Below are 26501 nucleotides of genomic sequence, written 5' to 3'. Positions count from 1 at the left end.
ATGCGTATCCATTGGGATCCCGTTGTTTATTCCTCTCATCTCCTTCCAGTTCTGGATCAAGTCTGCCGAGTTAACAAGTCTAATATGTGTCTGCCCCTGGTGTCAGGCAGATAGGATCTGAAATCCCAGCTGGGCTCACGCTGCTGGCTCTTGGATCCTCAGTGGGATGAAAGGCTCTGGGGGACTCAGCTGCCTGTCCCTTGGCAGCCTTGTCTAGGCTCTGCTAACAGCTAAATCCCAATACACACACATGAGGCTCTGCTGAGGCAGAAAGCAGCAGTTTTTCAGGCACCTACAGGCTCAACTTCTTACTTAAAGGTGACCAGTGGTTCTGTACATATTCTCTTTCCCGTTCCCAATCAGCATTTACAAAGTGCTGTGCAAAGCAGGAGTTTGCAAAGCTCCCGAGTGGCAGAAGATAAATTGTTCTCTACTTTTCAGGCTCTCTCCTTCCTACTCCTGTCTCCTCACCCTTGCTTCCAGCTCCATAAAGCTGTGAAAAGCCAGTGTTGTGAGTCCAAGTGGCTCTGCATCGTCTTATATCTTGCTGGCAGTGACACCAAGAAGAGTCATAGAAATGCTAATTCTGAATGAGACTGGACTGGCGGGTGCAGCTCTATTGCAAAGGGCTCTGCTAACCTGCAGCTGCTCTTTACTTCCATGGTAACCACCAAGCTCATACCCATAAATACCCTACAACCAGATTGTAATCACAGGGTTTTGCAGATTAGTGGTTAATTGTGTTTAGTTTGTCCAAAGAGAAATTACCATGTAACTAACGCTCACTCTGCTCTCATGGGCAGAAATCACCATCTACCATTTACTCCCCAGTTATATGGCAATTAATGGATACAGAAAAACCTGCTTCTAAAGGCTCAGTGCTTTGACATCTCTGTGGGAAACCACGCTGAGATTTAAGTGATGGGGAGCTCTTTAGCGGTCTAAGATACAACCAACCAAATCAGACAACTTACTGAATTATGGGTATCCTTGTAGTGGGAGAAACATTTCTTTCTTTAAAAGTAGGATTTTGTCCTGCTATAGATTCCACTGCAGGGGGAGAAGCCGAATCTCAGGAGGGTAAATCCTTATGTGGCCAGTAATAGTAGGAGACCTGAAATTTCTCTCGCCTTCCTGTGTTGTTACCATTCTGTCCTTTAAGCAACCATCTCAAGCTGCACCAGGGCAGGTTTAGATGGAGCTGAGGAACAATTCCTGCCCCAGAGGGTGCTCAGGCATTGGAACAGGCTGCCCAGGGCAGGGCTGCAGTCTGCAAGTGTCCCTGCAAGTGTTCACACCCCATGGAGACGAGGCCTCAGTGCCATGGGTTAGTGGTGGCCTTGGCACTGCTGGGAACAGTTGGACTGGATGAGATTAAAGGGCTTTTCCAACCTGGTTAAGTCTGTGATTCTGTGGCCTCCTTTCTCATTATGAGGCTTTTTGCCTGTTGGTGAAGTGTTGGATGGAAGCTGTTGATGGAGGTGGGCAGTAGGATGTGACGGGCAAATGGGTGAACCCTGTGTGAACTGGCTCATGGCAACTCAAATTCTAGCCTGTAAAATCCACTAAGCACCATGTGTGAGGGAGCTGTCTGAGTGGAGAGGGCCTCCAGAGATCAACTTCCATTTCCTTTGTTAAGGCCAGGTCTGTGTACTAGACTGTGCCTGACAAGTGTTTAAGTCTGTTTAACTCTCTCTGAAGATTTCTATGACTTTCTTAATACGTATTTCCTGGAAACTGGATACCTCCTATTCCAGCTGAAGTCTTTCTGGTTCGGAGAAGGGAAAAATAACTACCCCCTGGGGCTTTATGTGTGGAATGAACTCTCATACATCCCCAAATGAGATTTGCTTGTGTTTTTGGCAGCAATATGGCATTGTTGATTCACAATCTGTTTGTGATCTTCAGTAGTCTCCAGACCCATTCCCGCAGCACTGGCCAATCACTCCAATTTCTTACTTGTTAGCATTGATTTCTCCCACTGAAGAACAGTTGGGACTGGCTTGTATTGAATTTCACTTTGTTGATTTTGGCCTGGTTCTATCATTTGTCAAGTTTGTTTTGAATTCTTAACCCAGCTTTTGGGTGTTCTTGCACCCTCTTCTGGAACAGTGTCATTTATGGAATCTGTAGTCTATCATCCAAGTCAGTAGTGAAAATACTGAATAATGTCAGACCCAGGATAATATTCCATTTAAAACACACCCCCCCAGCCTGACATTGAGTTATCTGACTTCTTTATTTTTGGCATCTTTTGCATATACCTTATGGTGGTTTCCTTTAGATGATATTTCCCTAGTTTGTTTATGGGGCTCTCTTGTAGGACAGTAGCAAATGCTCTACTGAAATTAAGATAAAGCCCATCTGCTACTTCCCTTTTATCCACAGAACCATTAACGCTGTCAAAAAAGGAAATTAGATTGGGTTGACACAATTTGTTCTTGATAAATCTATGCTGGCTGATTTTTATCACCTTATCATCTCGCAGGTGCTTATAAATTGATTGTTTAATAATTTGATGTACTTTTTTTCTGGGAAGCAAAGTTAGGCTGACAGGTTTATAATTACACAGAACCTCCTCTTTCCCCTATTTAAAGGTATTTCCATGATATGCTTTCTGAGACCTCACTCAGCTTCCAGGAGTTGTTCAATGTATCACCATCCCTGGCAGTGTTCAAGGCAAGGATGGACTCAGCTTGGATCAACCTGCTCTAGTGGAAAGTGTCCCTGCCTGTCTCAGGGGTTTGGAACTGAATGAGCTTTAAGGTGCCTTCCAACCCAAACCAGTCTGGGATCATACGGTCACTAGGGTGGCTAACCTTACATACATTCTCAGCCTCCATGGAGTACACAGCAGAGGTTTATGTGGATGGTAGACCCACAGTGCATAATGAACACCTTAGTGATGCACCCAAAAGTTGGCAAAATATCCTTCAGAGCTGTGCTCAATACCTAGAAGTTAGATTTCCAAGAGAAACCCCATCGTATGCACAGACCAACTCGTGCTGTGATGGCACTGGACATCAGGGCAGGTGGCAGCAGGTCCGTCTTCCAGAGAAGGGCAATGGAACTGTTGCAGGGCCTGGAGCACAAGTGTGATGGGGAAGGGCTGAGGGACCTGGGGGGTTCAGTGTGGAGAAGAGAAGGCTCAGGGGGACCTGATGGCTGCCTCCAACTGCCTGACAGGAGGATGGAGCCAGGAGGGGCTGGGCTCTGCTCCCAAGGAACAAGGGATGGGACAAGAGGAAACGGCCTCAAGCTGCACCAGGGCAGGTTTAGATGGAGCTGAGGAACAATTCCTGCCCCAGAGGGTGCTCAGGCATTGGAACAGGCTGCCCAGGGCAGGGCTGCAGGCACCGTCCCTGCAAGTGTTCACACAGTGTGGAGATGAGGCCTCAGTGCCATGTGGCAGTGGTGGCCTTGGCAGTGCTGGGGAACAGCTGGAGTCTGTGGTCTTAAAGGTCTCTTCCAACCTGGTTGATTCTATTTTATTAATGGAACATTCACCTAATGGGTAAGTAGGGTATTCATAGGGGCACGGCTTGCTCTGTTTGAGCACCACAACTTTGAGAGCATCCCAGTAATGGCGATTAGGGAGGTAGCTGACAGCTCCATTTCTCCTGTTCACAACTTGCCTGATCCCTTCTCCTCCCCACCTGAGGGCACCATCTAAGCCTGGTTTGGGGTTTCTCTTGTTTTTCCTCTTCCACTTTTAGTATTCCTACGAAGGGATGGAGATTAACAGCCTGCCAGTGGAGCTGACAGTCGTGTGGAACGGGAATTTCAACATTGACAACCCTGCACAGAACAAAGGTAAAGAGTTATTTCAACTTGTCCTTGGAAGCAGTAACCTTAGCAACGGGCTGCATCGCTCCCTACACTTAACAAAGCTGCCACCATCTCCCAGCGCTGTCTGGTACATAGTTGTTCTCTGCACTCTTCAAATTACCATTTGGTGTGCTTTTTGTCATGTGTTTCCCCTCTTTGCAGATATGACTCTCCCTCCCACTTGTGTTGCTTCCCCTGTTCCTTCATCATCTTCGCCTCCTTCTTCTCCCCACGTTTTTGTCTCGTTTTTATGCCCCTTCTTCTCCAGCTTTCTCCCCCTCTTTATTTCTCCTGCAGTCATGCTCTTCAGCATGCCAGGAGACCGGGCATGCTCTGCTCAGAGGCAATGTAATGATGAAGAGGGGAAGGGAGAGGGGGAGGAGAAGGGCTGCAGCTCACCAGTGGGAAAACTGAACAAAATACAGTGATCATAGCAAAGGACCCAAATCTACCTCCTGTCCAAAGCCTGGCTGTTTAACTGCCACAGGATTGATGTGCCTCTCACAGAGGGATATTGCACATCCAGCCATGACCCTAAGGCAGGCATTTTTGCTGGAGACGGATGGTCCATTCACATCTTCTTCCTTCATGTTCATCACCCTCAGCTACCCTGAAGCCTTTCCCCAGGCAACCTGGATGCTCTGCATTTACAGCTCAGACCTAGAGATTCTTCTTCTCACATCACCACCCTTCAGACCTTTCTCCCTCCCTTGCTTTACCTTCTCTTTTCTTGGATACTTTCCACATCTTCTTCCTCTCCATCTCTCCCCATCAGGTACTCCCTTGTTACTCTCAAACCATTTCAAATCCCCTCTTATGCTGAGGGGTGGTGGGTGAGGTTTTCACCAACACCACATTGAAGCAATGCAGAAGGCAGCTCTTCTCCCCATGGCATGACCCCTTCCTGTCCTTCTCCCCCTGCACCCACCTCTGTGAGCTCTTTCTGTGATTTATTAAATAGCCACTCTGGATGCAAAAGGTCCTGCACGGTACTTCCCCAAAACAGTGGCTCTTGAAGGTTAAATCCACACAGTAAACACAATAGGCTGGAGACCCTTGTCTAGCCCTGGCATCCAGCAGAATGGCACAGCCCATGTTCACACTGCTGTCCTCTCTCAGCTTCCAAATGCCCTTTTCATGGGGAAATAACTCTTGACAACTGCAGTTTATTTCTGTTCAGTGGGGCTGGATGGGGCTTAGAACAACCTGGTCTTGTGCAAGGTGACCTTGCCCATGGCAAGGTGTTGGAACTGGATGATCTTAAGCTCCCTTCCAACCCAAACCATTCTATAATTTCAAGAAGGATGTAAGCATTTTTTCCCCAATTATTCATCCCTCTGGAGAGGTCCCATCCTGCCTCTGGGACATGCATCACTGAACACCTTCCCCTGTCTCACTCTTCATTCTGCCTTCATCCCACCACTGTTCTGTGCTATCAGCATCTCTGAGGTCCTTTCTCTTTTCCTATCCCTGCAGTTCACCTGTACAAGTGTGGGGCCATGCGGGATAGCTGCGGACTCTGCCTTAAAGCTGACCCAGACTTCGAGTGCGGCTGGTGCGAGGGACAGAACCAGTGCACCTTGAAGCAGCACTGCCCAGCCCAGGACAGCCAGTGGCTGGAGCTGTCCAGCACCAAGGGCAAATGCACCAACCCCAAGATCACGGATGTAAGTCATGGATCTGCAAGAAGTTGGGGTATTCCCTCTTGTACCCTTTCTTTGGGTTATTTTACTGCTTTCTCTTTGGTTTGGTGAGGGTTGAGTTCTGCTGGGTCAAGCAAAGCCACAGACATCCTTGGGGATGGGAGGCTATGGTGGCCTTCAAAGTTGGGCACACAGTTTTAGGTAACTACAACATCTGAGCAGGGCATCAGAGTCCCACTGTAGTCAATGTGAACATGAATCAGTAGTATGTAGTCTGCTGGAGGCCCATAGCCTTCCAGTATCTGAAGGGGGCACATAGGGATGCTGGGGATGGACACTTCATTAGGGACTGTAGTGGTAGGACAAGGAGTAATGGGTTAAAACTTAAACAGGGGAAGTTTAGATTGGATATAAGGAGGAAATTCTTTCCTGTTAGGGTGGTGAGGCACTGGAATGGGTTGTCCAGGGAGGTTGTGAATGCTTCATCCCTGGCAGTGTTCAAGGCCAGGTTGGACGAGGCCTTGGGTAATATGATTTAGAGCGAGGTGTCCCTGCCCATGGCAGGGAGGTTGGAACTTGATGATCTTAAGGTCCTTTCCAACCCTAACTATTCTGTGATTCTATGATTCTATGACCTGCCAACACAGGGCTAGTTGATGTGAAATGAAGCCTTCATGAGACCTTTGGCTTCTAGAGGAAGAGCTAAAGGTGAGACAGAATGCTCTGGGGCATCCCAAATGGGCAATGTGAGGGTAATCAGAGGGGCCCCACTGTCTTGAAATAGCCTCTCTGGCCAGCCTGGTTGAGGAGGAGATGTTAAGTGATCCCAGAGTGGTTTGTGCTCTGCTGACAGGAGGTCAAGGAAGGGAGCAGATTGTAGTTCATGCTTTCTGGCAGCATGACATGGACAATGTTAGTGTACAAGACTCCACTGACTTCATCAGACTAATGCTCTTCTGTTTTCCTGGCTGACTTTGCATGGTGAAAGAAATCTCCATAGAGCAAACAAAGGCCTGTGTCGCTGTCAGCTTTCCCCCTTTGAAGGCTCAAGGAGGAGGGAAGATCAAGCCTGGACTACACAAAGTTTGGAAAAGTCCTATTAAGTGATGAAGAGAATGAAGGCAAGGCTTGGAGGAAGGACCTGCAGGATAATGGTGTTCTTCAGGTTTCCTATTGTGCTGACTGTGACAAAGGAAGAGCTGAGGGATAGGTACAAAGAGGAGGTACGAGAATAGAAAGACCGTAGAGAAAAGGAGCAGAGGAAGGGGGAGAAGGCAAGAGAGGAAAATCATTCCTTTAGTCTAAAGGGGTTTTTGTCTGCTGTCTAAGGATGCTTTGTCATGATGTGCACCATTTTCATGGTCATAAGGCACACAGCAGGACAGATCTGAGTCCTGAAAACTAGTGCTCCATCCTTATAAACTTCCTCGTTCTGTAAGTATTTCTCAGTCACCATGTCTTAGTTAACATGAGTACCCTTTCAGGGTGGCTTGGGACTTATTCTGGGGAAACTAAGGAGGAAAATGAGACAGAGAAGGTAAGGGGATATGTAAAGGAGGAAAATCCAACCTCCATGGTCAAGTTTAATAGGAATAATCAGGTGAGTTATCTTCCTAGAAAGCAAAAAATGATTTTCAGTTATATTTGGTTAAGAATCAAAATGTTTGCATGTTATGGATAAGCCCTAAAGGAATGTACATGCATGTGAAAACAAAGGCTGGGTAGAATCTGTTATTCGGAGATGCTACTGGAAATAACCCCTCTTACTGTGTTTTGATCCATCTTCCTCTCATTCATCAGTCCCAAATAAGGGGGATTGTCCCTGAGGTACTCAGTTGGACTGCTGGAGTGCCAGGCTTATTCTGATGTTTCCAGGGTAGAGGTTTCCACCATGCTTGGATTTATGTGATGCTGGTATTTTGAGCCCACCAAAACCACTTGAAGCTGTGAAACCAAATCCAGACCGACAAAATGAGCAGTTCAATCTGAAAGTTCAGCTTTGAGGTCTTGAAAATTGTTGGAAAATAAGGAAAACTTCCTTTGAATCTTTACAGATTTTCAAACCTTGAGAAAGAGTCAGAAATTTTGCACAGATTCATAGAATTTGGCACTGGGAAGATGGCATGGCGAGGGGTTGGAACAAGATGATCTTTAAGGTCCCTTCCAGCTCAAACCCAAACCATCCTAAGATTCTATGGTTCTGTGATGACTAAGTAAAGCAGAAGTCCAAAACACAAGGGCCATGCAATACTATGATGTCCTGAAGGCCCATCCACATTTCTCTGTCATGCTTTAACCCCAAACCTGCATCTCCAGTCTCTTTATGTACTGCAAAGCACTCATTCTCCACCCTACAGCTGCAGAGGGGACACAGCTCTAATTCTGCTGGCATTTCCTCCAACAGCTCCCAAAGCTCAAACAGATCATTGCAATATTTGCCTATGAAATATTCCAGCTGCTTGGTGCAATCATAAGTAGCTCTTGGAAAGTCTTTTTCTGAGCCATTAGCTTGGAAGTAATCTCAAGTGACTGGATGTATATTGCAGCTAATGGTAGGTCTGGGGCAGTTGGTAAGAGCATGCATATACTGGAGTGGATCCAGGGCAATATCATATCTGTGCAGGCAGAGGAGAAACAACACATGTACTTGCACTTACACACGGTCACACACATACCCAGCACAGAGCTTCCTATAACCTGCACTTACTTACTAGCTCTTGCATTTATATTGTCACAAAACCTCCTTTAGGAGTGACAAGCTCGAGCACTGGGGTGATACAAGAGGAGGGTGTCAATGGTAATGCAGTGTCGCAGCTCTGGGTCTTCAAGAGAAAGCTGAGGCTTCCTGGCACCATTTGTATCCTTTCTTGTGTTTTCCTTTCCCAAATTGACAGGTCTTGTTCCATATTTTTGCACTCGTGGTAGAAACAGGCTCCTTCTCTCTTGCTGTGAAACAGTGGTAGCACCTTCTCCTGGTACACATCTCTGGGACTGCAACGGGTTGGGGTTGAGACATCTCCCACATGCTCCTGGGAGAATCCCAGGCCCTCCTGTTTCACAGAAATAAGTGGGTTTTGAAGCTGGCTTTTACCAATCAAAAATCACCCAGTGGAGGTGTTCAGAGGTGTTTTGCTGGCTTCACTCGGGGAAGTTTCTGTTGATGCTTTTTTGCGTCATAGCAAGGTTTTATAAAGATCTCATGGTTTAGACAGAAATAGAAGAGGGGTGATAATGTCACCACTGAGTTCCTTGTGACTTCTGCAGTGAAGCTTTGGTCTTAAAATCACCCTTAATTCCAAAGAAACGGGGCTTTCCAGCAAGACATTCCTTTTCACTGCTACCCTTTCTTTCATTCAGGGTAATGGTGCTAGTCATACAAGAGAAAAAATCCTCTTTTGCCCTGCTATGAGATGTACAGCCCATGCTAGCAAGCTCTTTCAAGCATAGGTGAGCCCTAATTAACCACGGATCTAGCTTGCCAGACACCTACCTTACTAGAACAAGTAAAAACCACTTGATGGTAGGTTTAATACAACAAAACTGAATCAAAGTATTCCATGGGGAATTCTTGCAAATATATAAGGAACTAAAACAAATTATAGGACTTTAAGTCTATCTTTTTGTTTAACTTTTTCATTTTGAGTACTTATTAGATTGCCTTCCAACATCATTCATATAGTGATTTATCAGGAGATTAACTAATGTCAGCAAAATAGGTATTTCAAACAGAAGAACTTCACTTGAATAGATATTTATTAGTGATTCAGAACAAAAATATTTTGCAATTCTCGTTTTTGGAAGTTTTCAGTGTTGAGTCCCCAGCTGAGACAACCGGGATTAGTTTCTCCTGGAATAGAAATTTCCTTTTCATCCTAATTTTTAAAGATACCTTCTTAATTTCATGGACAATAACCACAAATGCCTCTCTCCTTCCCCCTCTTCTTATCCATTTTTGACTTTTCCACCAATCTCATCACCACAGACCATTCAAAGGTCAAAGTCAACCCAAATGACCATTTCACCTCTCAGATTTATGAATATTAAGCTATTTTCTCTTTAGGTCTTCAGTATCTTGGTGACTTTTGGAGTAGGAATAAACCTGCCCTGGTTCTGATTTTGTTGGCTCAAGTGGTATTTGTGGCTTTTGGACCTGAGATCATGGTGCTGCAGGGATCTTGTACTGCAAAGGTTGTGTGTATGGAACACAACATTACAGGTCCAAGGGCTTGTCTGTGATCATCTGTGCTATATATTTGTTAACCCCTGTTGATTCCGTGTATAGTCAAAGACACATTCAGGAGGTTGTTCGTGATACCTGAAATTAAGTATCCTAAACTAAAATATCTCTTAAAGATGTCAAGGTATCTCCTTTTTATTACAGATGGACCTTCTAAATGTGTGGAAATCAGTCTCAGCACTGGAAAGGGGTCACGACCAGCCCTGCTTGTGCCATTGCCTCAGTTTTCCCTTCCAGTCCAACTGCCATGCAAGGGTCTTGCTGCCAGGCCGAGACTCCCAGTTGGCAAAACCATTGGACAGTGGGTAGGGACCTCAGACAGGGAATTCCCCTTCCTCACTGCAGACAAAGCCTTGCCAATGCTGGCAGACGGCACCCAGAGTGGGCAGCAGGGAATACCCTTTGAAAGCAACGTTTGAAACCCCTTTCAACTAACCAGTTGTATGGCAAAGCATTTGGGCACAGTGAATAACAGTGCAGAACTGCGAGAATTAAGGGCCAGCCCCATGATTTATGTGTTGTTCAATTCAACTCTGATGCTAATTTCCACTGGGCTCTGTACCAGGGTGATGGATGTGACGCAGAATGGGCCAGATATACTCCACAGAGATAGACAGCTCTGAGTGAGGCCCTGCAGTGAGGGGAGCTGAGCTTTGGAGGTTAGGTGGTGCTTTGGCTCTGCTGCTCAACACAAGACATAGCGATCCTACCCCTGCTAGGGTCTGGTGAAGGTCCAGACTGGGATGCAAACATCATGCCACAAGCCACTGGGATGGTTGGGTAGCCATTCATCCATGCTGGGGCTCAGGGGCTGTCCACCCTACAAATACGCTGTCCAAGCTCCCATATCTTTTCACCTGGCCTCAGCTCTCCATGAAGGCATTTGGAGCTCTCTCAGAAATACATGTTGGCACACAGCAACTGATGCTGTCTCAGTGACTGTCCACCTACCCCATACCTAATCTGATATGCTGTTTATGTTGTCTCAGCTGTTTCTTTCAGGTGGACATGTTGAGTTTGTGATGCATGACCAACACCTTCCTCCAGAACAGATCAAAAGCTCCATGTGCTTCGGGCTGGGAATTTAGGATTCAAAGTGACCGGACGAAACTGTTTGTGCTCTTTTCTTGTTCTTTCTCCCATTTCTTTCCAGCAGGCCCCTCTGCTGTCTTTCCATGGCTCACTGGAACTAGATGATCTTAAGGTCCTTTCCCACCCTAACAATTCTATGATTCTGTCTATAAAATGCAAAGCTCAGCTGCACAATCAGAAAACACTCCCCCTACCTAGAAAACATCTCATACTCATCTCTGGATGTTTCTCAAGTAGTTAGAAGACATTTGAGGCATGTGTGATATATATTTGGACCAAGTAATGTATCTGGAGCAGGTTTGTTCAGCATTTATAAGTATGAATGCCTCTAGAGGTCACAAAGAGACTTGATATTGTCTCTTCTTTCACCTGAGAGCATGCTGATGTCTTTACATAGGTAGTTTCATTATTCTCCTTTGTCTTGGCTTGTTTCTCCAGATCAACCCAGTGACGGGGCCTCGTGAAGGTGGGACCAAAGTGACCATCCGTGGGGAGAACCTGGGCCTGGAGTTCAGAGATATTGCATCTCACGTCAAAGTGGCCGGAGTTGAGTGCAAACCGCTGGTGGAAGGGTACATCCCAGCAGAGCAGTAAGTTGGGTGTGTGGCAGACAGTGGGCCACAGCACACCTAGTAACAGCCATTACTAACTGTAGGGTCTTCTAAGTTGTCCATTCCAGCCATCCTTGGAAGTGAGGAATGGAAGATGCCATTCCTTTAGTGCAATAATCATAGAATCATAGAATAGTTAGGGTTGGAAACGACCTTAAGATCCTCAAGTTCCAACCCCCCTGCCATGGGCAGGGACACCTCACTCTAAACCATATTACCCAAGGCCTCGTCCAACCTGGCCTTGAACACTGCCAGGGATGGAGCATTCACAACCTCCCTGGATCCATTTATTACTATATTTGGATTGTACATTCAGATAATCCTCATGGCACATGCCCTGAAGTTATCCTCTGTTTTTCACATAACACAAGGATGTTCAATTCCAGTCTGGGGGGCAGCAGTCCCAAAAAGCAGCTTTCAACATGCAGGAGACATCAGTAAGCCTTACAGCTGCACTGGAGGACAGTGGACCCTTGGGGTCAGACCTCAGCCCAGCATTTGTCTGTATATTTAAGTGAAACTACGCTGATTTACACCAGCTGATCATTTACACCAGCTGAAAGAGGAGTGATATAGATGAGACATTAGAAAGAAGCTCTTCCCTGTGAGGGTGCTGAGGCGCTGGCACAGGGTGCCCAGAGAAGCTGTGGCTGCCCCATCCCTGGCAGTGTTCAAGGCCAGGTTGGACACAGGGGCTTGGAGCAAGCTGCTCTAGTGGAAGGTGTCCCTGCCCGTGTCAGGGTATGGAACTGAATGATCTTTAAGGTCCCTTCCAACCTAAACCACTCTATGATTCTGATTCTATAATTCCATGATTTGTTCTGCCAAGGGCCAACAGCCAAAAGCCACTACTCTTTAAAGAATCACTTATTCCAGTTTGGTTCCTGGGTTGGGAAGAAGAGGAGGGGTTAAGTCTACACTCCATTCCCCAGCATTGTGAGCTGTTTGCTCCCATTCCAGCCTACCCAAACCATCCAAACCATCCCTTAAACCTTGCTTCTGGTTCATGTTTTCTCCACAGGATTGTGTGTGAGATGGGGGAGGCCAAGCCCAGCCAGCATGCCGGATTTGTGGAAATCTGTGTGGCCGAGTGCAAACCGGAGTTCATGGCCAGGTCTTCACACCTCTACTACTTTATGGTAAGCTCCTACCTCAGCCCTGAAGGTCCTCGGTCCTTTGTCCCCTTTGCTACATCTATCCATTGTCCTTGATCATGTTCAGCCTCTGAGCTCTTCACTGCTGTTCTGAGTGCAGCAATGTACTGATTCCTTTTATTTCTTTTCAGACTCTTGTTAGGAGCAAAAATAACTTGCCTAATTAATGTTTTAACAATCTAATAATAGTCCAGATTATTAGCCCAATTACAGTTACATACAGTCATCGTCCAAATTAGTACAGAAAAGCCTCATTAATAGTTAAAAAATGCTATAAAAAAGAAAAAGGAAAAGAAACCTTTCCCTAGTGCCTTACTTTTCCATGGCACGATGCTTACCCTACCAGTACCCCTTCAGGCCCTGTAGCTGAAGGCACCAGTGTCCTCCAGGAGGAATCATTATCATCCTGAGGTCTTCCCTGGGAGGAGTGTGATGTGCATCATGGGGTTTCTTCCTTCTCACTCTTGGGTCCTCCTAGGGGTATCTCCATCCCCTCCTCCTGGTCCCCAGCACCAGTGGCAGCGCTGCCCAGTGCCCAGCCTGGGTACACAAAGGGTTGGTGTTTGCTGGGCAGAGCCTGCCCAGGGCAGCAGCCCTTGGCCATGCCGGGTGTCCCCAGCCCTGAGCTCAGGCGGGTTGAGTACAAGGCCCTTGGCTATGGGACACTGGTGACCACAGGGACACCCAGCTCAAGGGACGGTGAGCCCAAGAGGCTTCCTGAGACCTTATGGTGTTGGGCCAGTGCAAAGCCTGTGACCTTCTGCTATAAATTCCCATTTACAGGCTACAGACAGTCACCATAGTGGTGGTGGGTGTTTCTGCAAGATATAGCATTCAAGGTGTCTGTGTGATAATCTTCTGGGTGTCTAGGAGCAGCACTAACTCAGGAGGGACCGATTCACCATCCAGGTTGTGGATAAGCTGTAGATCATCACTGCGGCTCAGTGCAAGTGAGCAGCTGTTGTGGATGCTTCATGGTAAAACGAGAGATACCAGCAAGCTTAAACTGGAGTTAGCTTTTAAGGGTAGGTGTTTTGGAGAGAGGCCTTAGCCATGAGGAATTTGGAGATCATCAAAAGTCCCTAGGGATGGTGACACACAGAAGTTCCACTCAGCGCATGCTGATGGCACTTGGAGAACAGTCATACTCCTCCATTTAGATTGCTGGGGCTGGCAAATTGGTTTGTTGTGCTGTTTGTTATGACGCCAGCTTGCAAAGCAGTCAGAGGAGCTCTGGTCCTGATTCCACCCTATAATGGTGCAAGTTCAGCTGGACACTGTCTCTTTGCTGTAGTGGAAGAGAAAAGGAGAGCCAAACACATGCTATATACTCAACTTGGGTTTTTTGCTCCTTTCTAACAATGCTCTTTGTCCAAGAGACCTGCTTGTTCCTCAAAGGCCCCTTGTCCTCAATATGCAGGCATGCTGGGGACATGCAAGCATTGCCTGGCCTTGGTCTGTGCAGGTTGGAGATGATATGGTTTCTTTGTTCCCATCAAATTCTGTCAACTCCTGCAAGTGAATGGCTTCTTTCTGACAGTATTCATATGCCCCAGCATCTTTTTAAGGCAAAGGGAACTGGTAATGAATGCAAAATCCTGTATTTCTCCTTGAGCTACAGAAATTCCTCTATTATTTGCATTTTCCAATGCCACTGAAGTGGTTGGGCAGAGAAACACCTTAAGAGATAGCCCCATGGGGCATAGAGAAGGGCTCTTTCCAGGACTTCAGCGTATCACCTTTGCTACTCTTGGAATTACTGTCTAATGTTGATCATCTGTGTCCATCGGTGAGAGCATCTCTCTCTGCTTTTTCCTGCTGCCAGCTATCCCAGCAGTGCATGAGCATAAAGTCAACAGGGTTTTCTCTGCTGAATTCCTCAATACCGTCATGCTAGACAGAATAATACAGATGCTCTTCAGCCTGCCCATCACATGCTCTTTCCTGCATCCATTGCTTTCATAACAGGAGCTGTGTTTGTTGGTGTGGTTTGGTTTTCTTCAGTGCTTCTGCCAGGATTGTAGAGATGTCATTGCAGGCACTGCAAGGTACCTTGGCATCCTGCAGCAGTGGGTGGCAGCTTGAAGGGAAGGAAGATGTTTGAAAATGAAGGAAGGGCATCACATGGGAGAGAAATGTCACTTTCTGATTCATGGTAAATCCAGTGGAAAACTGCTTTTCAAAAGGTTGGTAGCAAAACAGGGTCACATTTGGCCAATGGGTTCAGCCTTCCCTTCTCCTGCAAGAACTAAAAGGGATGATGTTTTGTTGAACTCAGCAGAGTATTTCATTTCAGTGTTTTAAAAAGAAGGCAGCTTAGTTTAGAGATGTTAGAAGAGTTCTTCTCCACATTTATAGCCGGAACTTCTACACCCAAAATGCTGTTAGTTTGCTTTAAACTCATCTGTGATCAAAAACGCAAATTGCATTAGAAAGCACAGTAAGCCAAAAGGGAAACAAAGCATTTGGTTGCAGGCTGAAATGAAATCTATAATGAAATTAAATTTATAATGATCTAAATGAGAATAATTATTTTAAGCTATTCATTTTGTTGCTATGATAATTTCCATGGTCTTTCAATCAATAAGAAGTTTCCCTTTTCAATTCAGATACTGAAGGAAGTTTGCCTTTTATACTGGCTTTGGATGAGAATATTAGGCTCAGTGCAGGTGATGTGGGTTACTCTGATTGGAACTCCTCTGGGTCTGCCTCTAAAACCCTCTTCCAGGACAGCATTTGCAACAGGTCTCTCTTCCACCTTTCCGCTCCTACTGCTGCTATTGAACCTATAGAGAGGAAACACAGGTACACATGCTGTGTTCGTCACATCTTGCTCTGCCCTTGTCCCCAGGAGGAATGAAGTGGGAACCAAGGTCTTTATATGCACCATGAGGTCAGTTTAAACATAGTTCTAATGGCACCTTCTTTGTGGGCAGCTTGTTTGGAGGAGGTTCTGAAAGAAAGGAAGGGTTGGGGAGCAGATGAAAGCAGGCAAGTTCTTAGAAAGGTTCACTCATTGTCACTGACCACTTCAGCTTATTACAGATCCACCAGACCCACTTGCATTTTCCATCACCAGCAACGAAGTGGTCAATAGTCTGGAGGCTGAGTTTCACTGCAAACATGCTGTGCAATATTTATGAAGGCCACTGTGAATAATTAATGGTTTATTGCAACTTTGAAAGCTGAGCCACAAATCCTTTTGTAAGCTTGGCACGAGACACAGCAATGCTTTAGCAAAGAGCATTGCTCAGGTAGATCTGGTCTGCAAGGATCCTCAAAGGGCATGCCTGCTTTTATCTACCTCTGAGGAGAAGGAAGATAACCCATCCAGGAGTGGGCTTTGGATCTTTAACTCAAGTGTTCCACTATGGTGCATAGCTGTTGTGCACCAAGCTGGCCATTCCCAAACATTTTCTCACAGCAACAGTAATGCGCTGGTGGGGCTGGCCATCAGTAAGACACCAAAGAGGAGATGCCATCAGAGCTTGAGGTGGTACCCTAAATGAAGAGGAGCACTGAAGAGCATCTTTTGCATCTGCATACTCTTCCTGAATCTTTCATTCCAATGTCTGTTAGAGTATTAGAAAAGTATAAAAGCAGTTTCCAGCCCATCATGTCAAAATCAGTCAAGTTTAAACACAAGAAGTGTCCAGCTCTGACAACAGATCTTTCTGCAGAGCTATATGTCTGATTTCCATCTTCAGCCCTTTCACCATGAGGCAGCTGCATTTAGAACAAAAGCAAAGTCAAAACCTTACTGCTGTTCTTCAAAATGGTTACCCAGAGAGGGTCAGGGACAGAGAGTGCTCCCTGTGTGTGAAAGAGGGAGCTGTGATGTGTGTCAGGTGGGTTTATAAACATGGATTAATGGTTTCCAAAGCTCAGTGAGGTGACTGCACTATGCACCTACTTGTTCAGAGGAGCTTCAAGAATTTGTGTCATCATTCTTAAAGAGGAGGGAGGGGGAAATAATCTTCATTTAAATGCATATAGTAGCTTTTCACTTGGGACTGAATAGAAAGTTTTTCTATTAAAATGCAAATGAAAGAATAAACTGTAACTCCAAATTTCTCCCTGAAAATGGATGTCTCCTCTCCGCATTGTGGTAACAGGGTGATCTGTGCCTTCAGAATGCAAGTGTTTTATCTTAGTTTGGGGAAGAAGGGAGAAAAGGGAGGTAAAAAAAAAGAGGTTTGAGATTCGGGGGTCCTAAAGGAATTGTGCTCTTTTTTTTGCTATATTAATATGCCACTGTGTTGTGTTTGGAAAAGAGGTTTGGAATATCAGCAGAGGAAAGAAAAAGGAGTTCATGTGAACAATGCTCCTTTTGGGGCTGTAGCATTTCAGAGTACATCTCAACATGAGCATCACCATGCTGTACCAGTGCAGGACACTTGTGAATACTAGAGTGTCTCAGCATCCAAGTCTGATAAGAGGAAAAGATTTGGGGTCATGAGGTGGGCATGTGGGAGAGGCAAGACATGAGCTCACATGCGCTGCTGAACCACAGCTCTTCTCCTTCCCAGGGACAAAGCCCATGAGAACAGTGGCAGCTTTTAGGCATCCCTCTGGAGCTGTAGAGCAGGTTCTGTTGCCTTCTCAGATCAGTAGGGCTCAGAGCAATGTTTTCATCACTTGTGAGCTCCACAGTTCGGAGGTGGAAAGTCCCCATCAAGATCCACTCAACCAGTTCAGGACCCAGTTTATTTTGCAGAGGTGGTGTTGCATGATAGCAAAGACGACACCTGATCTGTGTCAAACAAGCAATGGAGATGAAGATCATGACTCCAGCTGCTCCAGGCCTGGAACTGACTTTGCAAGCAGAGTATTTCTAAGGGTAGCCAAGGGCAGTCCTAATTTTGCAGGGGTGAGGAGAACAGATGGCATTAGGTCTGAATTCATCCCACCAGCTTGGCATTCATGCCTATGATAGGACTGGTGTCAATCCTAGGCTCCTCCATTGACCTAGGCTCCTCTGTATGGTCATCTTCTGAAGTCCACCTATCACATGGTTAACCCCTGAGGGTACCTACCTCTCTCCATCACCAAAATGCTCCTCTGCTGTGCTTTCAACACAACCTTTTGCCTTCACAGACTCTGACCCTCTCCGATCTCAAGCCAAAGCGGGGACCAGTGTCAGGTGGCACCCAAGTGACAATTACTGGCAACAACCTCAACGCAGGCAGTAATGTCATCGTGACCTTTGGGCGACAACCCTGCCTCTTCTACAGGTACAGATGAGTCCTTGCTACTGTATGTGCCTGAATCGATGTGAGCAGTTATAGTCGAGTCACTTCTGTTCCTCTCCCTCAAGCTCTTTCTTTGTCTGTGGCCGTGGCTATTCATTCAGCAATGGGACTTCTGCATTCTGCACCGTGCACATCCTTGCTGTGCATGTTTTGGGGTGGGAGAATAGGATTTATTTCATTGTTTTGATCTGTGTTTGATGTGCTTTTTTCCATGGCTCCTTGTCAAATTCCAGTACAATTCTCCATAGTCCTTTGCTTTGCTGCTTGCTCAGGGACTACGTTGTTTAAAAGATCCATTTTCATGTCCCTCCTTTAGCTGAGTTGTCAAAGAAAATCTGACAACATCGGTTCCAAGTATTAAAACACCTCCCTTTTATCCCAGAATAGTCCTGTAGTGCTAAGAAATGGATTATTTGCCACATTTTAGCTCTGGGTTGGCTCCTGTTCAATCACGGTTCAGAGAGGCTTAATGTCAGTGTTACCTGCTGAAATGTTCCCTGATCCCTGTGAGAATGAGCCTGAATCCCATTCCCAGGGGCTCCTGCAGCTCAAAACTACCCAGAGCAATGCATTTCGCTGCCAATATCAGTGGAGGCTGAAGATGAAGTTGGCACATTTCTCCCAGCATATGCTTGGCAGAAGAAGGGCTCATTCACAGAAGACCTGGGACCACTGACTTGGGGCAATGCCCTTCCCTCCCCTGGCTGTGGGGATCCTGTTTAGCTGCCTGTCATGGCTGTGGTGTGATTTAACATCTATAATTCAGGAGGGTGAAGTCACAGCTTGTGGTTTAAAAAGCCAACAGGGACCCACAGCTGCTTGGAGATGCTTATTGAAGAGACTGGGGAGTTTTAGCTGGGATTGAGCTTGGTCTTTCATGGGAATTTGGAGAGCACTTGGAGGGTGCAGTCAGTGAAGTGAGTTCCTTGCTGCAAGGGAAGGATGCACCCTGCTTTATGCTTTCTAAGAGTATAAGATGAGGCTGCATCACAGATCACAAGTCTGGGGAGATTGAAGGTGTTTGGAGCCTGGATTTTTGGCTTTTTATAGGATGTTCAGACCTGGAGCTGGTTTTGAGCCCTGGCAAAAAGGAAAGGTTTATGCAGAATCCTCTTTGAGTGTAATCATAAAATGCTTCCCACTATATTAGTACCTTCTATGCAAAGGTCCCTGCAGACTGCACTTAAACAAGGCTTGGAGTCCTAATGCTAAGTTAACTTTATTACCCCGGACTGGAAAGCTGAGGTGCAAACACCCCTCTTTATGAGCTGCTGCTTAATATGTCTGCAGGCAGGAAGGAAACATCCATGATGTATTTAATCACACAGAAATACTTGTGGAGACTGGTCTGGTTTGGCCTTCCCTGGGGGTTCAGTTTTCACTCTGGGACATGAGAGATTATGGCTTTTGGGGTTTTATTTAAAGTACTGAAAAGGCAATGTCACTTCCTCAGATAAATGGCTACTCACTGTGTATACCTGTAGCAGTGAGTTTTACCACAGCACATAGGTTAAAGTCTCAGGACATAAGAATAAGTAGCTGGTCTCTCTTTGGCACCATGTTTTGTGCTGCTGGTGGCACCTGGCTTATATGTACTTGCTTCTGCTCACAGGAGATCGGCGAAGCACATTGTCTGTAACACCACTGCCTCAGATGAAGGCTTTGAGAAGGTGAAGGTGTCTGTGAGAGTGGACAAGGCCAAGATACATCAGGAGTTGCAGTATGAATATGTAGAGGATCCAACTATCCTGAGGATTGAGCCTGAGTGGAGCATCTTCAGGTAAGCATCCCATGGACATCCCCGAAGACCTCCCATGGTTTTCTAATGCAACACTGATATGTTTGTATTGGTCCTTGATGCAGAAGAGTGCTTGCCAAGCATTGTGTTCACTGAAAAGTGGATTTGCAACATCCAGCTGCAAATGCTCACCAGAAGCTTGTATTGTTAGTTTCATGCTCTGATTACAAAGCTAGGTGCCCAGGACAAGGAGTGATGGGTTCAAACTTAAACAGGGGAGATTCAGGTTATATATAAGGAGGAAGTTCTTCCCTGTGAGGGTGCTGAGGCGCTGGCACAGGGTGCCCAGAGAAGCTGTGGCTGCCCCATCCCTGGCAGTGTTCAAGGCCTGGTTGGACACAGGGGCTTGGAGCAAGCTGCTCTAGTGGAAGGGGTCCCTGCCTGTGCCAAAGGTTGGAGCTGGATGAGCTTTAAGTTCCTTTCTAACCCAAACCATTCTGTGATTCTATGAAATCTCCAAGTTATTGTTGAAGCTTTCTCCCTCTTTACTGCTGCCCAGGGTTTCTCTCCAGCACCAAGATTCTGCCTGTCTGAGTGCTATTACAGACCACTGGGCCTGGTTAAAATACACATTTGTATCCTTAAAAGCTGCAATTCCTAATGCTTCTGGTCATGGCTGTGTTTCAGGCCCCGCTGGGCTGGGTCCACAGCTTTGCATGGCAACAGGACCAGTCAGCAACCTATTAAACCTGGGTACAAATAACTGTGCTTAGAGAGGTGAATCTCCCTTGTGTTTGAAAGCAGCAATTCCTACCTTTCCACAGCCTTCATGGACTTGCTAGCTAAAGACTATGCATTGCTTGTTTGGCTGTCATGCCTGGAAGCCTCAGGACTGCTCATGAGATGATGTAGAAAGGGAGCCCTGGTCCCTGCCCCATCAAACAGCCTTTCTCCTCGTTAGTCATCTCTGTCTCTCTTCACTCCATCGAAGCTGCTTTGGTGAATTCAGAGGGCTCACGTGAAGGTGTCTAGAGGAGGCATTGCTGGTGCACAGCGTCGAAGTGACACCCAGATGCTCTCAGAAGCCTGCAGAAATGGCCTTGGGTACAGAGAAACTGGCCATTAAATGCTCTGATATTCCCTTGGAAAAGGTACAAAATAAGAACTCTTAGTCTCCCCTCATTCATCCACAGCAGCTCTCTGCTTCCCTGTCAAACCAGACTGATTGAAGGAGCTGGGGCTTGTAAATCCCCCCAGTTCAGCTCCCATCCAGAAGCTGTTTTCACAAATCAATTAGTGCCTTTAATTTCCATGAAGGAATTTACTGATTCAGCCGGATTGAATCTTTGCACATTGGGCTTGAAGCTTTAGTGTCTGGATTTTCCATTTGGGGGGTTATATTCAGGCAGAGTTCAAGTTATCAGTGAAATGAGAAATTGCTTCACTCCCTTATTATTAAAGTGAGTTCAGGGCTGGTTAAAAGGTGCAAGATTGACAGCCCAGGAGAGTGAATCCTCCTGTTCTCCCCAGGAAAGTTACAGTATGGGAACTTTCTCTGCTTGGCCTCAGGTCATAGAATGGTTAAAGCCCCTCCAGTTCCACCCCTTCCATGGGCAGGGACACCTTCCACTGGAGCAGCTTGCTCCAAGCCCCTGTGTCCAACCTGGCCTTGAACACTGCCAGGGATGGGGCAGCCACAGCTTCTCTGGGCACCCTGTGCCAGTGCCTCAGCACCCTCACAGGGAAGAGCTTCTGCCTAAGAGCTCATCTCAGTCTCCCCTCAGGCAGGTTCAAGCCATTCCCCTTGGACTGTCCCTACAGGCCCTTGTCCCAAGCCCCTCTCCAACTTTCCTGCAACCCCTTTAGGCACTGGAGCTCCTCTAAGGTTTCCCCTTCAGGAGTCTTCTCTTCTCCAGGCTGACCCAGCCCAGCTCTCTCAGCCTGGCTCCAGAGCAGAGCTGCTCCAGCCCTCATAGCATCTCTGTGGCCCTAATCATAGAATCATAGAATAGTTAGGGTTGGAAAGGACCTTAAGATCATCAAGTTCCAAACCCCCCTGACATGGGCAGGGACACCTCACTCTAAACCATCTCACCCAAGGCCTCGTCCAACCTGGCCTTGAACACTGCCAGGGATGGAGCATTCACAACCTCCCTGGGCAACCTATTCCAGTGCCTCACCGCCCTAACAGGAAAGAATATCCTCCTTATATCCAACCTAAATTTCCCCTATTTAAGTTTTAACCCATTACCCCTTGTCCTGTCACTACAGTCCCTAATGAAGAGTCCATCCCCACCATCCCTATGGCCCCCTTCAGATACTGGAAGCTGCTCTGAGGTCTCCACGCAGCCTTCTCTTCTCCAGGCTGAACAGCCCCAACTTTCTCAGCCGATCTTCATACAGGAGGTGCTCCAGTCCCCTGAGCATCCGCGTGGCCTCCAACAGATCCATGTCCTTTTTATGTTGAGGACACCAGAACTGTACACAATGTTCCAAGTGAGGTCTCACGAGAGCAGAGTAAAGGGGCAGGATCACCTCCTCCGACCTGCTGGTCACGCTCCTTTTGATGCAGCCCAGGATACGGTTGCTTTCTGGGCTGCAAGTGCACACTGAACCTGGCTCATGTTCATTTTCTCATCGACCAGCACCCCCAAGTCCTTCTCCGCAGGCTGCTCTGAATCTCTTCTCTGCCCAGCCTGTAGCTGTGTCTGGGATTGCTCCGACCCAGGTGTAGGACCTTGCACTTGGCATGGTTCAACTTCATGAGGTTGGCATCAGCCAGGGACCTCACAAGCGTGTCAAGGTCCCTCTGGATGGCATTCCTTCCCTCCAGCATATCAACCGAACCATACAGCTTGGTGTCATCGGCAAACTTGCTGAGCGCGCACTCAATCCCACTGTCCATTCAATCCCACTGTCCATGTCAGCAACGAAGATGTTAAACAAGACTGGTCCCAACACCGATCCCTGAGGGACACCACTCGTTACTGGTCTCCAGCCGGACATTGAGCCATTGACCACAACTCTTTGTGTGCAGCCATCCAGCCAGTTCTTTATCCACCGAGTGGTCCATTCATCAAATTGATGTCTCTCCAATTTAGAGACAAGAATGTCATGTGGGACAGTGTTGAACGCTTTACACAAATCCAGGTAGATGACATCAACTGCTCTACCCCTGTCCATCAGTTCTGTAGCCCCATCATAGAAGGCCACCAAATTGGTCAGGCAGGATTTCCCCTTAGTGAAGCCATGCTGGCTGTCACCAAGCACCTTGTTGTTTTTCATGTGCCTTAGCATGCCTTCCAGGAGAATCTGCTCCAAGATTTTGCCAGGCACAGAGGTGAGACTGACTGGTCTGTAATTCCCGGGTCATCCATTTTCCCCTTCTTGAAAATGGGGGTTATATTTCCCTTTTTCCAGTCATCGGGAACTTCACCTGACTGCCATGATTTTTCAAATATGATGGCCAGTGGCTTAGCAACTTCATTAGCCAGCTCCTTCAGGACCCGCGGATGGATTTTATCAGGACCCATGGACTTGTGCACATTCAGATTTTTAAGATGGTCTCAAACCAATTCCTCTCCTACAGTGGGCCCAAGGTCTTCATTCTCACAGTCCCTGCATCTGCCTTCCAAGACTTGGGTGGTGCGGTCAGAGCCTTTGCTAGAGAAGACCGAGGCAAAGAAGTCATTCAGAACCTCAGCCTTCTCCAAATCCTGTGTAGCTAGTTCACCCGAGAGCTTCCTGAGGGTGCCTACTTTCTCCCTAATCTGTTTTTTATTTGCTATGTACCTGTAGAATCCCTTCCTGTTTTCCTTAACATCCCTAGCCAAGTTTAATTCTATCTGACCCTTAGCTTTCCTAACCAGCTCACCTGGCTTTCATCCTATTTCTTGTGTAATTTCAAATCACTTTGAAGGTTCATAACCTCAGAGGAGGGCACGGAGAGTGAGGATGCAATATCTGGGATTACCCATTCTGGTTCAGGGTGCTGGGGACAGCTTTAATCACTATAACTGTTAGCTGTGGAGCTCCATCCAGCAGGTCATGATGGAGACAAGCACTAGAGTAATGCCTCCCCACAGAGCAGGACTAAGTGCAGCCAACTCCAGTCATGAGACTGAGCAAGAAATTAAGTTAGTCAAGACACGTGGGTCTAGAGATGGATGGAGGAGGCTGTTACGCAGTATATTTGCTATGTGGTATGATTCATTACAGCAAATCCACTGTGCTTCTCTGATTCATCACTCCTGGCTGTGGGGCTAAGCTGTTTTGAGGGATAAATGATTGCTACTAAACCAGCTTTGCTAAATTAGTGAATGAATGTACTGAGACTGGCTTAAAACCTTCTCAAGTGCCATTTTCCAAGACAATAAAGAAAAGATTACTGCTAATTCACTCCCATAGCCAAAAAAACAAGAAAAAAAGAAAGAGTCCCACTGTGCTGGCAGGTAACTTGAATTTCATGAGGCTCCATTAATACTTTTGATCTGGGTTTGATTTGTGTTACGTCCAGCAATTATCTGAGTCTGCAGATAGAAGATTGTGCTCAGAGCTTTTGGGATAATAAGGAGTTAAATTAGGGAAGTGGCCTGGGTTCAGCAGTAGCAGTTATTCTTCTCCTTAGTGCTGTGCTTTGTTTTTGACTTTTGACTGCTTAGTGCAGTGCTGTGTTTTTGACTTTCAGCCTGGGAACAGCGCTGATAACACCAGTGGTTTTAGTTGGTGCTCAGTGATGTTTAGTCTGACCAAGGACTTTCTGAGTCTCATGCTCTGCCAGGGAAGAGGGGAAGCCGGGAGGAAGCAGAGACAGGACACCTGACCCAAACTAGCCAAAGAGGTATTCCATACCACAGCACATCATGCCCAGTATATAAACTGGGGGCAGTTTACCCGGAAGGGCTGGATCACTGCTGGGGTTGTGCTGGGTATCGATCGGTGGGTGGTGAGCAGTTGTATTATCTTCCCTTGTTATTTCCCTTATCATTATTATTACTGGTGGTAGCAGTAGTGGTTTTGTGTTATACCTTAGTTACTGGACTGTTCTTATGTCAACCCGTGGGAGTTACATTCTTTTGATTCTCCTCCCCATCTCTCTGAAAGCAGGGGGAGGGAGGAAGGGGTGGGGAGTGAGAGAGAGACTGTGTGGTGCTTACTTACCAGCTGGGGTTAAACCATGACAGGAACCTCACAGTCTTGGCACCTCTGTTGTTTAGCTGGACAGCAACATGTCACCAGGCTCTGATCCGACCTGGCTGAGAAGTGACCATGACTGGGCATTCAGCTGCAGACACAAAAGGCAATGACTGGTGGATTTCATGCACATGAACGGTTTTATGTGCTTAATTTGCAAGCCGGAGAGGATTTAGGGGTGATTTTGTGTCTTCAGCACCTCTCTGATCTGTGGCTGTGCTTAGTAACTGTGATCTGAGACTGCAAGCTTGGTTTCCAAACCAAATAGAGAATTTTTAACACATGGGTTTAAAACTGTGTGCCCAGACTTGGTTGATTAAATAAAAGGATTTCTGTATATATACACACACTCTTATATCTGTACATATGTACACACATCTGATACGTCTGGAACATGTAAAACTGTCAGCTGAGTAAAGGCACAAAATCCCTTGTAGTCTGAGGTGGCAGAGATTAATAACAAGAGGAAATAATAGCAATAATTATGAAAGCTCACAGCCCAAAATCCAGGACAGTGGAGAAAGAGCAATTGGTTTATACACGTCTCTTCTGGTTTCTGGTGAGTGATCTCTCCTTGGGCAATGGGGTTAGAACTAGTTGGTCTAAAAGTCCTTTCCAACTGTAGCTATTCTATGATTCTATGATATCAAGAATACTTAACACGAAGGTGAGTTTTGGAGAGAGGGTATTTCTTCTGTAAGGCAGAAAAGAGGAGGTCTCTTGTACATGGATGTGTGACTTCAGAAGAGATCCCCTATGTGTTCAAGAAAACTCAACCATCCAGGCAGTTCTTACGGGAATGGCAAAATGTAGTTTTGCCCCGTAAAGTTTCCCATTAGAAATTTCCCATCACAGCAGATGGCTTCAGACAGGAAGAGCTTGAGATACTCTGCAAAACTCAAGGTCAAATGTTGTCCTTAACATGGATCAGTCTGTACAGGTGTTACTGGAATGAAAGGAGACCGTAAAGAACCTCTCAGAGAAATGTCACGGGAGCATCTGCCTAAAGATACCGGTGTGACAATCTGTTTAATCCTTTGACAGGACTTGTGTCTCATGACTTCAAATTTACAGGCTTCTTAGTCACACAGGCTGTGTTCAAACTACTAAGTACTTCATCCAGGTCTAATTTAGATGAGCTCTTAGGCAGAAGCTCTTCCCTGTAAGGGTGCTGAGGCGCTGGCACAGGGTGCCCAGAGAAGCTGTGGCTGCCCCATCCCTGGCAGTGTTCAAGGCCAGGTTGGACACGGGGGCTTGGAGCAAGCTGCTCCAGTGGAAGGTGTCCCTGCCCATGGCAGGGGTTGGAACTGGATGAGCTTTAAGGTCCCTTCTGACCCAAACTAGACTGGGATTCAGTGATTCCATTCTTTGTTCCTGAAGCCAGCAAGCATGCACTGTCATGCCTCATCTGTACTATCAGTGTTCTTTCCTACTTCAAAGGCAGTTTAGCTTCATCTATTCTGTTTGTTGGTAGTGCTCCCTGGCCCTTGCTGTCCCTTGAACCATGACCAGCCATTGGCTGGGGTGCTACTAACAGCTTATGAGCATCAGTGGCCACCAGCCAGTGTCTTAGCTAGTGTCCTGGCCATTTGGTTTATCAATGTGGGTTTAACTGGTGTGACTGAAGCACATTGCTAGCTACTCATGGCCAGCTCACTGAAACCTGGTAGCTGTCCTGCTGAGCAGAGAATGTATTTGCATTCACTTCTACCCTCCTCTGATTAATAATGGAAGATAAATGAGGAACGTGGAA

At 46.6% G+C, this 26501-nt stretch overlaps 1 protein-coding gene across 2 annotated transcripts in view; it reads left to right on the top strand.

The window, feature by feature from the left end:
- Positions 1–26501, top strand: part of PLXNA4 (plexin A4) — a 473966-nt gene that overhangs the window by 382523 nt on the left and 64942 nt on the right. For both annotated transcript variants that reach the window (XM_061346821.1, XM_061346822.1), the window contains exons 11-16: positions 3717–3813; positions 5305–5495; positions 11239–11390; positions 12433–12550; positions 17663–17799; positions 19430–19597. In XM_061346821.1, coding sequence (XP_061202805.1) covers positions 3717–3813; positions 5305–5495; positions 11239–11390; positions 12433–12550; positions 17663–17799; positions 19430–19597 — 863 coding nt within the window. The remainder of the gene's footprint in view (positions 1–3716; positions 3814–5304; positions 5496–11238; positions 11391–12432; positions 12551–17662; positions 17800–19429; positions 19598–26501) is intronic.

The sequence above is a fragment of the Neopsephotus bourkii genome, unplaced genomic scaffold, assembly GCF_033783945.1.
Source record: "Neopsephotus bourkii isolate Nb327-2 ecotype Australia unplaced genomic scaffold, CSIRO-AGI_Nbou_v1 NB_281, whole genome shotgun sequence".
Lineage (NCBI taxonomy): Eukaryota > Metazoa > Chordata > Aves > Psittaciformes > Psittacidae > Neopsephotus > Neopsephotus bourkii.
This window is presented reverse-complemented; position numbering and strand designations above follow the sequence as displayed.